Source organism: Capsella rubella, unplaced genomic scaffold (genome assembly GCF_000375325.1).
Source record: "Capsella rubella cultivar Monte Gargano unplaced genomic scaffold, Caprub1_0 scaffold_5, whole genome shotgun sequence".
Classification (NCBI taxonomy): domain Eukaryota; kingdom Viridiplantae; phylum Streptophyta; class Magnoliopsida; order Brassicales; family Brassicaceae; genus Capsella; species Capsella rubella.
Genome location: NW_006238919.1, coordinates 9,958,841 through 9,969,870, shown reverse-complemented (window position 1 = coordinate 9,969,870; position 11,030 = coordinate 9,958,841). Strand labels below are relative to the sequence as shown.

The window sequence follows — 11,030 nt, the reverse complement described above, 5'->3', positions numbered from 1 at the left end:
TTTCAATGAGTAATACGAAATATTTTGGATACAAAAAAAATAATTAAAATTTTAGGATAATTATTGTAATTAACTAAAAATACTTTAATAACGATATTTTATCTTTATAATTATTAATCATCGAATCACTACTAATACAAAATCAGTCATAAAGAATATATTCCATAGGTTAGTTTAAATAAATTACCTTAAATTCTGAATTTTCCTTAAAATGTTCTAAATATTTTAAGGAAAATGAATAACAAGAATATTATGGTCTCTTATTCAATATTAAGTATATTAATATTTTTATTTTATTTTTATAGGATACAAGTATATACAAATCTTTCAAACTCATATGTTCTTGTGTGATACATGTATATACATGATTTTCATAATTTTTCAATATCATATATTTTCATGATTTTTTAAAAAATACACGGGTTTTTGCTGATTGGTTCGTCACCACATACATTGTGAGTATACAATTTGTTTAATAAACGTTCTTTTATTTAGTTTATAAAAATATTATATGTAATTTCCGAAAACACACTTTTCTCAAAGAATTGAAACCAAATATACATTTCGAAATAATAATTGTTGATACTAAAATGAGCGAAATAATAACACATACGACAAAAAACGTTAAAATAAAATAAACCTGAAAATATTCTTTCGCGCTGTAGCGCGGATCTGAACCTAGCATACGTGACGAAGTACACATCCATGATAGTACATATTCTCATACTTGTCACATTCAACACCAACAATCCATTTTAACAGTTAAAAGTTTACGTAATTCGGAAAAAGTAAAAACCCACACTTTTCCCCCGCGCTGTAGCGCGGGTCCGGGCCTAGTATGTAATTAATACAAAAACTTCCATATTTTTAAGTAACTCTTTAATGGGCTTGAGAATGTAATATTAGGCCCAGTAAAGTATAGGTAACATCTCAATGACGTGTACAGTTCCCAAAGACTTATCATTCGCACTCTTCGTCTTCGTCGCCTTAGCCGTCTCTGTCTCCGTCTCCAGGTATGAAAGATCTATGTAATTGGATGAGTTTGGTTTCTATTTATATTCTTACTGTAAAGTGTAAACAAACAGTATCAAAGGATTTCTCTGTATATTCATTGTGAAGTGAAGAAATATATATAGAGTAAACCGAAATGTAAGATTTAGGAGAATCTAACATTGTTACAACTACATAAGCTTCTGTTGCGGAGCTATTGACTTTGAGACGATAGACAATATGTTTCTTATAGGCTGTAATTAGTGAACCGGTCGAAAACCATCGATAACCGAACTCAGCAACCTCCAATACTTTCCTCACGAATTGTTTCTCGCCTCTGAATATATATGTTTATCTTTTGGGATTTATTGTTCATTTTTACATGGGATTTTTCATTGTTGATCTATCTTCTGTGGAGAGTAACTCAATTTTCGTTGACTGAAATCTCAATCGAATCACATATCTCGAAGTAGCCTGCCATTTACTAGTCCATTTCATTAACTTGGTGGTGATAAACCTTGATTTCATTACTTTGATTATAAATGTATTTCGCTTTTGTTGTTAATGCATTCAGAAGAAGAAGGTTGAAATGGCTGGTCCAAGTGAAAAAAAAGAAAAGGTTGTAAAAGAAAAAGTTGTCAAAGAAAAGGGTGCAACGGCTGCTCCCGGTGGGAAGAAGAAGAAGGACGTCAAGAAGGAAACTGGTCTTGGACTTAGCGTTAAGAAAGATGAGAACTTTGGGGAATGGTATTCCGAGGTTTGTTTATATGCTCAAGATGATTGTTTTCACATTATTTTTCTGTCCCAAACTGGTTAATATGACATCTGCTTTTCTTTATGTTTGTCCAGGTTTGTAAACACGAGATGATTGAATACTATGATATCTCTGGATGTTATATTCTTAGGCCATGGTCAATGGCGATTTGGGAAATTATGCAAGTGAGTATCATCCTTTCTTTTTTTGTATTTTAAGTCAATCATATTGATATGAAGTTGATTCAAGAGTGGGAATTAAAGAAGTTTTATCATTTCATTTTCACTGATTTTTCCATGCTCCATTTCTAGACTTTCTTTGATGCGCAAATCAAGAAAATGAAGGTCAAGAATTGCTATTTCCCTCTTTTTGTATCTCCTGGTGTCTTAGAGAAGGAGAAGGACCACATTGAGGGATTCGCCCCAGAGGTGTGTATCTCTTATATCGTAGAGGTTTGTCCTTGTGACAAAGAGGCCTTCTTTTGACAGACTTGAATGTTTGGTTAGGTTGCTTGGGTTACAAAGTCTGGTAAATCTGACTTGGAAGTCCCAATCGCTATTCGTCCAACTAGTGAGACAGTGATGTATCCTTATTACAGCAAGTGGATAAGGGGGCACCGTGACTTGCCTTTGAAGCTGAACCAATGGTGCAATGTTGTTAGATGGGAGTTCAGCAACCCAACCCCATTTATCCGGTATGTAATTCATATACTCCTTTCTACTTTTTCTGTTCATCATGTTAGTACTTTTCTTTTTGAGCTAGTCATTGATTTTGTTGTAAATATTCGGCTTGGTGAGGATTTAAATCTTCGACATAGAGGTTTTCTTTCCATAGCTTATTTCCTAACCTATTTAATTGCAGGAGTCGTGAGTTCCTTTGGCAGGAAGGACACACTGCATTCGCCACAAAGGAAGAAGCAGATGAAGAGGTTGGTTTACAAACTTTTGCATGTGTTCCAATCTGTCCCTTTTTTTTTTCCTGCAAACAAGGGTTATATTAAGCAGTTCAACAACATTTTAGGAGAAATCATTTCATCATACTGTTTCTATTGTCTTAGGTCCTTCAAATTTTAGAGCTTTACCGTCGTATATATGAAGAGTATCTTGCAGTCCCAGTTGTTAAAGGTATGAAGAGTGAAAATGAGAAGTTTGCTGGGGGACTGTACACGACAAGTGTAGAGGTATGTAATCTTTCTGTTTTGTTTCAGAGACATAATCTTTTTTTTCTTGCGGATTTACTCGTTATGAATAATTAAACCTTCGATTTTATAGGCTTTCATTCCCAACACCGGTCGTGGTGTACAAGGTGCAACCTCTCACTGTTTGGGTCAAAACTTTGCAAAGATGTTTGAGATCAACTATGAGAATGAGAAAGGAGAGACAGCAATGGTGTGGCAGAATTCATGGGCCTACAGTACTAGGACGGTAAATACTTGAATTACTTAGATAGTCTTTTCTCATCCGCTCTATAACTGTTACATTTTTAATTAATAACCTTGTATAGATTGGAGTGATGATTATGACTCATGGAGATGACAAAGGCCTGATACTCCCTCCTAAAGTTGCATCTGTGCAAGTTATTGTGATTCCGGTGCCCTACAAAGATGCTAATACCCAAGGAATTTTTGATGCTTGTACTGCTATTGTATCTGCCTTGTGTGAAGCCGGGATTCGTGCTGAGGAAGATTTAAGGGACAACTACTCTCCTGGATGGAAGTATTCAAACTGGGAAATGAAGGGTGTTCCTTTGAGAATTGAGATTGGACCCAGAGATCTAGAAAATGATCAGGTCAGTCGGTGGAACATCTCCTCTATTTTTTTGACATACAGTAGTGAAGTATCTGGTTCGCATCCCCATAGTTCAGAACTAGTAATGATGTTTGGTTAGCTGAGGAGACAGTGATGTTTGGTTTGAATATGTAAACTTTTAATTTAGCTAAACGGAATTCATTTTATCTCTGGCTTGCATCACGATAGGTTAGAACTGTGAGACGTGACAACGGAGTTAAGGCAGATATACCAAGAGGTAACTTAGTCGAACATGTTAAGGAACTGCTTGCGAAGATCCAGCAAAACATGTATGAAGTAGCAAAGCAAAAGAGGGAGGCATGTGTTCAAGAGATTAAGACTTGGGATGAGTTTATCAAAGCTCTTAACGAAAAGAAACTCATCTTAGCTCCCTGGTGCGATGAAGAGGTACGTTACAACAAAACTGTTATTCCAGCTTTTGGAATAAAAAAGTGAGAGAGTGCAATTGTTATCCCCTTACAAATTAATTTTGTTGCAGGAAGTGGAGAGAGAAGTTAAGGCACGTACGAAAGGGGAAACTGGAGCAGCTAAAACTCTTTGTTCTCCATTTGATCAGCCAGAACTCCCTGAAGGTCAGTGACATAGACCCTGTAATTTTAATCTATATTGAGAAATGGTTACGAAGTTTCAATGTTTTCGATGCAGGCACTCTCTGCTTTGCTTCAGGAAAGCCTGCGAAGAAATGGACGTATTGGGGAAGGAGTTACTAAGAAGTGTTCATCATGGTTTGGTTCAATTCATGAAATTTACTTTGGGCTTGTAAAGACTCCCTCAAGTGCAATGTGCTTTGATTTGATATTTTTTGGCGAAAAAGTATCCAGAAGGTAGGTCACAACTCAGGTTTACGGTTTCTTTGATACTTATATGGGATATATATATTGAAACTCAAATGTTATTAAGCTTAACTAAGCACAGTATGTTTTGTTGCAGGAGCTCTGTTGCTTCAGGAAAGCCTGTAATAGATGTTTTGCTTCTCTTGTTGTGCCTGATGATTCATTTCACTATAAAGCTCTGTTCTGTTGATGACCTTGTTTTTAACCAACATTGACTTATATATCCTTGAATAATATTTTTATCCAGAAAACCCTTTTTCTCTGAAAACAGAATCAATCAATTAATCTTCGATGTGAGAAAATTCCATGTCAATTTCTCTCATCTTCTTTTCTATAAAATATTTATGGTTCGGATCACATTAAATACGCTGTTTCCTTCACAAAGATAAATAAAACAAATTTGATTCCATAGAGTTCAATTCATACTGTCGACGGAAAAAAAAAAGAGTTCAATTCATAAACAGAATACTACTAGTTTCTCTCACTTTCTCCATTTGGCTTTCTGGCTTATCTCTTTCTCAGTGACCCTCTTTGTCTCGTCCTAACAGAACATGGAATGAGGTATCACCAGACATCTTAGATATCATCGAATGTTGTTCTTCCTCTTCCTCTTCCTCTTCCTCTTCCCTTCTTCTTTAATTATGCTTTAAAAGTCTCTAATTATATTTCTTGGTTTCGCCATTACCGTACGGGAAAGGAGGAGGATCATGGCAACGGGTACGAAGAAGGTAGAGGATGGACCTATTGCTTGAATTTTGGCGGGCACAAGCAGCCTCTGAAAATTTGGTTAAAGTAGTTATATATACTCTGTTGTCACCAAATTGTTTTTTTTTTTTTTTAACACATAAAGCTTTATTGAAATTCAAATGTTATCATTGTACAAAGGCTGAATCAAAAAATGAGGAACATAAGAATAGTAATAAACAGAAAGATCATTTGGTAAGGGAGCTTTAGCTAAAATATCAGCACAGGAATTTCCTCTTCTAGAAATCCAACTGTATTTGATATTATCAAAATGTCGACTCCAATTCTTCACTTCACGAATCCAGTTTAGCACAGCAAAATTCTGAGAAAGACCTTGAAGAATAGACACCACCTCTTTATTATCACCCTCCAAATGAATATTCTTCTAACCTTTGATCGAAGCATGTTGCAGAGCCAAACAAACAGCCTGAAGTTCACTCTCAAGAGCAGAGCTAGTACACAAACCAATACCATGGCCAGAGCCATCATAAACACCCGTAGTAGTACGAAAAATCCAACCTGCCTTAGCCTTAACTGTTGCATTGATATAAGATCCATCGTAATTGCACTTAATCCAACCCTGATCCGGACGATGCCATTTTGAATGAGTATTCAATAACCTGTCATGCTGTCTTGGATGCATATGTAAAGAATCAACTTTAATAAGAACATCATACCATTCAATAGCATCACGCTTTGCCTGTCGTAAACAATAATTCCAATCAAAGAATTTACATTGGTAGAGAAGCATATTCCTACACTTCCATAACCTCCATAAAATCCAGATTGGAAAATGTCTATGGTTCTGATCTGCATTCATGGTGAAGAAAATCTGAATTTTATCTTCCACAGATATAGTAGGATCCAAAATACGATTCACAGGAATACCCGATCCCCTCCAAACAGCTTGCGCATACGTACAACCAAAAAACAAGTGCTCAATCGACTCATCTGTAGAACAACAACGACGACAAACAAAAAACTGATTTATATGCCTAGCTTTCATTGTAGCACCCGTAGGAAGAGCCCCCGATAACAAACGCCAAAGAAAATGCTTGAGATTCGGAGCAGTATGCAGTTTCCAAATTGTTTATATTCTGAAACTGTTGTATGAAATTGCATTAGCCAAAATTGCATAAATGGGCTTGAGAATTGTAATAGTAGGCCCAGTAAAATATAGGAAACATCTTAATGACGTGTACAGTTTCTATATCGGAAACATCGTCGTTTATCTCGCTGTTAAATCCAGACCGTTGACTGTAAAAACTCCAAACGAATCTTCACCGTTGAATCTCGTCGGTTTCCAAGTTATAAAGATAAGGGGGTTGAATACTTATCGTCGCAGTATCCGCGGTTCACTTCCTTCGTTTCGAAATTATTAGGGTTACTTCGATTCGCACTCTCCTTCTTCGTCTCCGTCTCCGTCTCCAGGTATGAAAGATCTATGTAATTGGATATGTTCGGTTTCGATTTATTGTGATTCGCTCTGTAGATTGAGATTCCAATTGGTTTCGTGCTTCTTCCTTCTCTTTAGGTTTCTTCTGCCTATCTGATTAGGGATTCATATTATTTCTTCACGAATTTTTATTTTTTTCTCATGGGCTTGTTCAAATAGGTCTGAGTTAGTGCTGTGATTCTTCTTGTGAGTTTTTGTTGATATGTAGATGCGCCTGATTGATTGCGCTGCTGACATTTTTTGCAGCTTTGACAATGCCTCGCTATGATGACCGCTATGGAAACACTCGCCTCTATGTTGGCCGCTTATCATCTAGAACTCGTACCAGGGATCTTGAACGTCTTTTTAGCAGATACGGAAGGTAAAGAATCTTTATTTGATCGTCTTGAATTGATTGTCCTATTTTGATTTCTGTGTCTTGGGGACAAAAGTGTTTGAATTTTTCTTTATTTTGCTGTTTATTGTTCTTTGGTGTGAATTTGGAATGATTACGCATTGATATTGCAGGGGTTTAGAATTAAAGGGGATGCTAATACACTTCTTTTGCCATTTATAAGTTTGCATTGGTTCTTTCATCCATGCGGGGAAATTCTTGTTCTAGGTTTAGTGTTCTTTTTTTTCTTTAACTTGAATGATCTTGTTGAAGGTTTATGGTGTTTGCCTAACCTGGAGATGTTTGATGAATGGGTGGACTTGGTGTAATTGGTGGAAATTCTCGTCTGGTGTATAGAGGGTGCATCGGCGATTTTGTTTGTTGATTTTTTGCATGTTTTTAATGGATTTGGCCTCAAATCTCAAAAATGGTGTTTGGGAGTACCTTAAGTAATGATGGGCTTGATTTTCTGGCAACAATTTCCGCAGAGTACGAGATGTGGATATGAAGCGCGATTATGCCTTTGTTGTAAGTTTTATAATATCTATTTCTTTTTAGTTAAGGGTTTAATTTCTCCAGTTAGATTTGCACACAAATATTTATATACTATGCATCTATCATTGGCCCTCATATTTTGAGAACAGGAATTTAGTGATCCTCGTGATGCTGATGACGCAAGATATTACTTGGATGGACGTGACTTCGATGGAAGTCGCATCACTGTGGAGGCATCCAGAGGGGTTAGTTAATTGTGTCTCTATACTAATGATGCTTCCATTGGTTTAATGATTTGGATGAATAATTGATGATGTCTTGTCAACCTCTTTAAATTATGATAGGCGCCTCGTGGTTCTCGGGATAATGGTAGCAGAGGCCCACCTCCTGGTTCTGGTCGCTGTTTTAATTGTGGTGTTGATGGTCATTGGGCCCGTGACTGCACAGCAGGAGACTGGAAGAATAAATGCTACCGCTGTGGAGAAAGAGGACACATTGAGAGAAACTGCAAAAACAGTCCTAGTCCAAAGAAGGCCAGGTACCTAAATCTTTGAATCCTTGTTTTTGCACTGTTCCATCTATCCTTTAAGCTTCTTCTCATATCTCTTTTGGATTATAATACTCCAGGCAGGGTGGAAGCTACTCCAGGTCACCAGTAAAATCCCGTTCCCCTCGCCGCCGAAGGAGCCCAAGTCGTAGCCGTAGTTACAGTCGAGGCCGCAGTTACAGGTTGGTGGCAAATTTGGACTTCTGGAAAAAAGTTTCATAAATTCAAATATTGAATACAAAAGAGAAGCCAAAATCTTGCCTAGAATGCGATTTTTTTGTGGGTCTGAGCTTTTTTTGGGATTGTGTTAATCTTCAAGTATATGCTAGTTGTTCTCATGTTGGCAATTCTTAATTATACACTAACTTTTTTGGCTTATGCCATTTGTTTGACTCTTTACTTCTCTTTTCATCAGTCGATCGCGATCTCCAGTGAGAAGAGAGAGAAGTGTGGAGGACCGATCACACAGTCCCAAGGCAATGGAGCGATCTGTATCTCCCAAAGGCAGGGACCAAAGCATGAGTCCTGACAGAAGAGTGAAAGATGCGAGCCCGAAGCGTGGATCAGACTATGATGGTAGCCCAAAAGAGAATGGTAACGGCAGGAGCTCTGTGAGTCCCGTTGTTGGAGGTGATGAAAGTCCTGTTGTACTTGGTCAAGACAGGAGTCCTATTGATGATGAGGCTGAGCTTAACCGCGCTTCTCCTAAAGGCAGTGAGTCACCTTGATGGCTCACAGGTTAAAGCCAAATGTAGCATTGTGTACCGATGGATGTTGTTTCCTTTCCCTTTCTTTCTGCTTGATACATTCCTTTTTGTTGTGTGACTTGGATCTGCTTTCTTTGATACTCATTTAGTTTGCTTTTAGACAACTCTCCAACTCTGCTATGTTACGTTTCATAAATTTGTTTGGTAATAAACAAAAATTTATAAAGTTCTCTCTGAGTCATTTATTTTGCTACATTGATTATATTTGCAAATTATTTTGTGAAAACATATTTAACGATGGTAGACTGGTAGTTGAACTTTGTCTTTAGATGAAGCAGAAGATTCAATTGCCAAACATTGATAACAAGAAATAACATCATTGACTTATCTCGTTGGATGAACAAAAGCTAGGAGCATACATTGTATCCTTTTCTCCTCTATATCTTTACCAAAAACTAAAAAACTGTTGTGAGGTTGATCAAGAAATCCTGTATGTATGTACACAGAGGTGACATGAGCTTCATAGGGTATTTTCAAGGCCAAGTTCGTCCTCAATCTCATCACCATCTTCAAACAGCTTGAGAAACCGGGCCTGCTCTTGTTGCCGTTTCTTCTTCCTCCAATACTGATAACCTACCAAGAGTCCCATCACAACTGCACCTAACACGATTACTACAATCAGTGCCACTATTGCAGGGTGCATTCCGCCCTTTTCCTTTTCCTTGTCATTGCCCGATTCTTTATTCGAACCTGCAAAAAGGAAAGGCATGCATATGATATTCCTCATCAGAGAGAACAGAATCAAACTGAAGCTACAGTCAACAGAGACACATGTGAGAGATCCTTATTTATAGTTGGAGGTAATGAATGACCCTAAAGCTCAAGATATGTTGGTTTGGATGGGAACTCACCAGCTCCAACTTGTGAGCATCCATGACAGAGGAAAGTAGCATTAAATTCTTTCTCTTTGATGCGCTTGTAGCTACCCTCTGCTGTGAAATCAGAAGGACAAAGCTCCCATTCGTCAAAGGTATCATACGTAAGGGTGTCATCCTCGTAGATTCCGCATCTCTTGCATTTTGTTCCTTTAAGCTCGGTTAGGGGCTGAAAAAACCGAGACAAAAAACATAGAACATAGTTCTCAAAAGACAGTAATGATAATAATAACCATCAACATAAGACAACCTATTTGTTTGCCTGTTAACTAGATTTCACAGATGAAGACAGGTCCCTTCTACCTAGCATTCCGATCTAATACTGAGATCCTAATACTGAAGCAGACTCAGCAATCAAAACTATGTCTCTACCACAGCAAATCCCAAAGAAACCAGTCAATAGCTAAGAACTAGGGTAAAGACAACTCTTTTGTTTTTGTTTCCAAATCAAACAAACCAAAAATAAATCGGAATTGTTGCTAGAACTAGGAAATCCCAACAACATAATCAGCAAGAAATCAGCTCAACCTCACGATTGATCTACATTTGGAGAAGAAGGGACAAACCTGCCAAGATTCTTCGCCTTTGAAAGAATAAGACACATTAGTGCTCTTCACATCAGGCAACACCGTCTTGTTCTCTCCTTTGCATTGGAAATAGACTGTAGGCTTACTCGAGAACCAACCGTGAGTTTTGAAAATCTGAATCGAATCTAATGTAACTTGTTGTGTTAGAATTGTTCCTGTACCAATCAAAAAAAAAAAAAGAAGCTAATTACACCGAATCCCCTTGCCCCGAATTTGTGTACTTGAATTTTGAAACGGAAGCTAAATTATTACCAGGGAACGAGCTGAAGAAGATGAAACAGAGTATGAAACCGCGAAAATCCAAACAAGCTGGTGGAATTCGGATTGACATCGCGATTCCTAATCGAAATCGCTCGATCAAATCCGATCTAATGTAAAGCAGGTGCGTTTGATCGAGAGAGGAGAAGGTTTAGTGGGATAGAAGATGCAGATCAAGCAAACACTGTTGAATCAGAATCTCGTTTGAGTCTTGGCTATGGCGTTGGAGAAAAGCGTACCGGGAAGAAAGGAACAAACCGACCCTTCTCTTGTGTTGACCGCTTTGGTTTTCTCATTTCTATTAAAATTAGGATATCAAAATAAATTTTACTATATAGTACAAAGAACGTTGAACAAAAAGAAAAGAAAAAATATTATATAATATATACAAAGAAAACCTATAGATTTTGTAAAACTTATGGGTAATTTTTTTTTTTACCTTTTTTACAAAATGAAAAAAAAAACTATAGATTTGGTAAACAGAAATAGAGTTTAGGTTTACAGAGAAAAAATAATTTATGAATTATTCCTTTATATGCATAA

At 37.2% G+C, this 11,030-nt stretch overlaps 3 protein-coding genes and 1 pseudogene across 3 annotated transcripts; 2 read left to right on the top strand and 2 right to left on the bottom strand.

Moving 5' to 3' along the window:
• The first annotated feature begins 1,553 nt into the window (after positions 1-1,553).
• On the top strand, positions 1,554-4,687 carry LOC17886676 (proline--tRNA ligase, cytoplasmic). Its single transcript, XM_006292357.2, has 12 exons — positions 1,554-1,747; positions 1,840-1,929; positions 2,056-2,172; positions 2,251-2,438; positions 2,606-2,672; positions 2,802-2,924; positions 3,016-3,168; positions 3,248-3,532; positions 3,721-3,939; positions 4,031-4,124; positions 4,198-4,376; positions 4,483-4,687. The coding sequence occupies exons 1-11, from the start codon at positions 1,580-1,582 to the stop codon at positions 4,260-4,262; spliced, it is 1,569 nt and encodes a 522-aa protein (XP_006292419.1). The 5' UTR covers positions 1,554-1,579; the 3' UTR covers positions 4,263-4,376; positions 4,483-4,687.
• Positions 4,688-5,093: 406 nt separating this feature from the next.
• On the bottom strand, positions 5,094-6,140 carry LOC17885467 (annotated as a pseudogene).
• Positions 6,141-6,462: 322 nt separating this feature from the next.
• LOC17887000 (serine/arginine-rich splicing factor RS2Z32) lies at positions 6,463-8,936 on the top strand. The gene is made up of 7 exons (XM_006293001.2): positions 6,463-6,560; positions 6,832-6,946; positions 7,447-7,486; positions 7,603-7,698; positions 7,798-7,991; positions 8,081-8,182; positions 8,416-8,936. The coding sequence occupies exons 2-7, from the start codon at positions 6,840-6,842 to the stop codon at positions 8,726-8,728; spliced, it is 852 nt and encodes a 283-aa protein (XP_006293063.1). The 5' UTR covers positions 6,463-6,560; positions 6,832-6,839; the 3' UTR covers positions 8,729-8,936.
• Positions 8,937-9,019: 83 nt separating this feature from the next.
• Positions 9,020-10,767, bottom strand: LOC17886237. The gene is made up of 4 exons (XM_006291743.2): positions 10,482-10,767; positions 10,209-10,384; positions 9,619-9,811; positions 9,020-9,457 (listed from the first exon to the last, which is right to left on the bottom strand). Exons 1-4 carry the CDS (start codon positions 10,558-10,560, stop codon positions 9,228-9,230), a joined length of 678 nt encoding a protein of 225 aa, XP_006291805.1. The 5' UTR covers positions 10,561-10,767; the 3' UTR covers positions 9,020-9,227.
• Positions 10,768-11,030: the final 263 nt, after the last annotated feature.

What these genes read in the sequence shown, in the direction of transcription:
- LOC17887000 (XM_006293001.2), top strand. Translation starts at nt 6,840, where the DNA reads ATGCCTCGCTATGATGACCGCTATGGAAACACTCGCCTCTATGTTGGC. An exon ending in AGCGCGATTATGCCTTTGTT is followed by an intron (nt 7,487 to 7,602) that starts GTAAGTTTTATA and finishes TTTTGAGAACAG; the next exon opens with GAATTTAGTGATCCTCGTGA. An exon ending in AGTCGAGGCCGCAGTTACAG is followed by an intron (nt 8,183 to 8,415) that starts GTTGGTGGCAAA and finishes TCTTTTCATCAG; the next exon opens with TCGATCGCGATCTCCAGTGA.
- LOC17886676 (XM_006292357.2), top strand. Translation starts at nt 1,580, where the DNA reads ATGGCTGGTCCAAGTGAAAAAAAAGAAAAGGTTGTAAAAGAAAAAGTT. An exon ending in CGATTTGGGAAATTATGCAA is followed by an intron (nt 1,930 to 2,055) that starts GTGAGTATCATC and finishes CTCCATTTCTAG; the next exon opens with ACTTTCTTTGATGCGCAAAT. An exon ending in GGGCCTACAGTACTAGGACG is followed by an intron (nt 3,169 to 3,247) that starts GTAAATACTTGA and finishes AACCTTGTATAG; the next exon opens with ATTGGAGTGATGATTATGAC.
- LOC17886237 (XM_006291743.2), bottom strand. Translation starts at nt 10,560, where the DNA reads ATGTCAATCCGAATTCCACCAGCTTGTTTGGATTTTCGCGGTTTCATA. An exon ending in CTTCTTCAGCTCGTTCCCTG is followed by an intron (nt 10,385 to 10,481) that starts GTAATAATTTAG and finishes TGATTGGTACAG; the next exon opens with GAACAATTCTAACACAACAA. An exon ending in AAGGCGAAGAATCTTGGCAG is followed by an intron (nt 9,812 to 10,208) that starts GTTTGTCCCTTC and finishes CGGTTTTTTCAG; the next exon opens with CCCCTAACCGAGCTTAAAGG.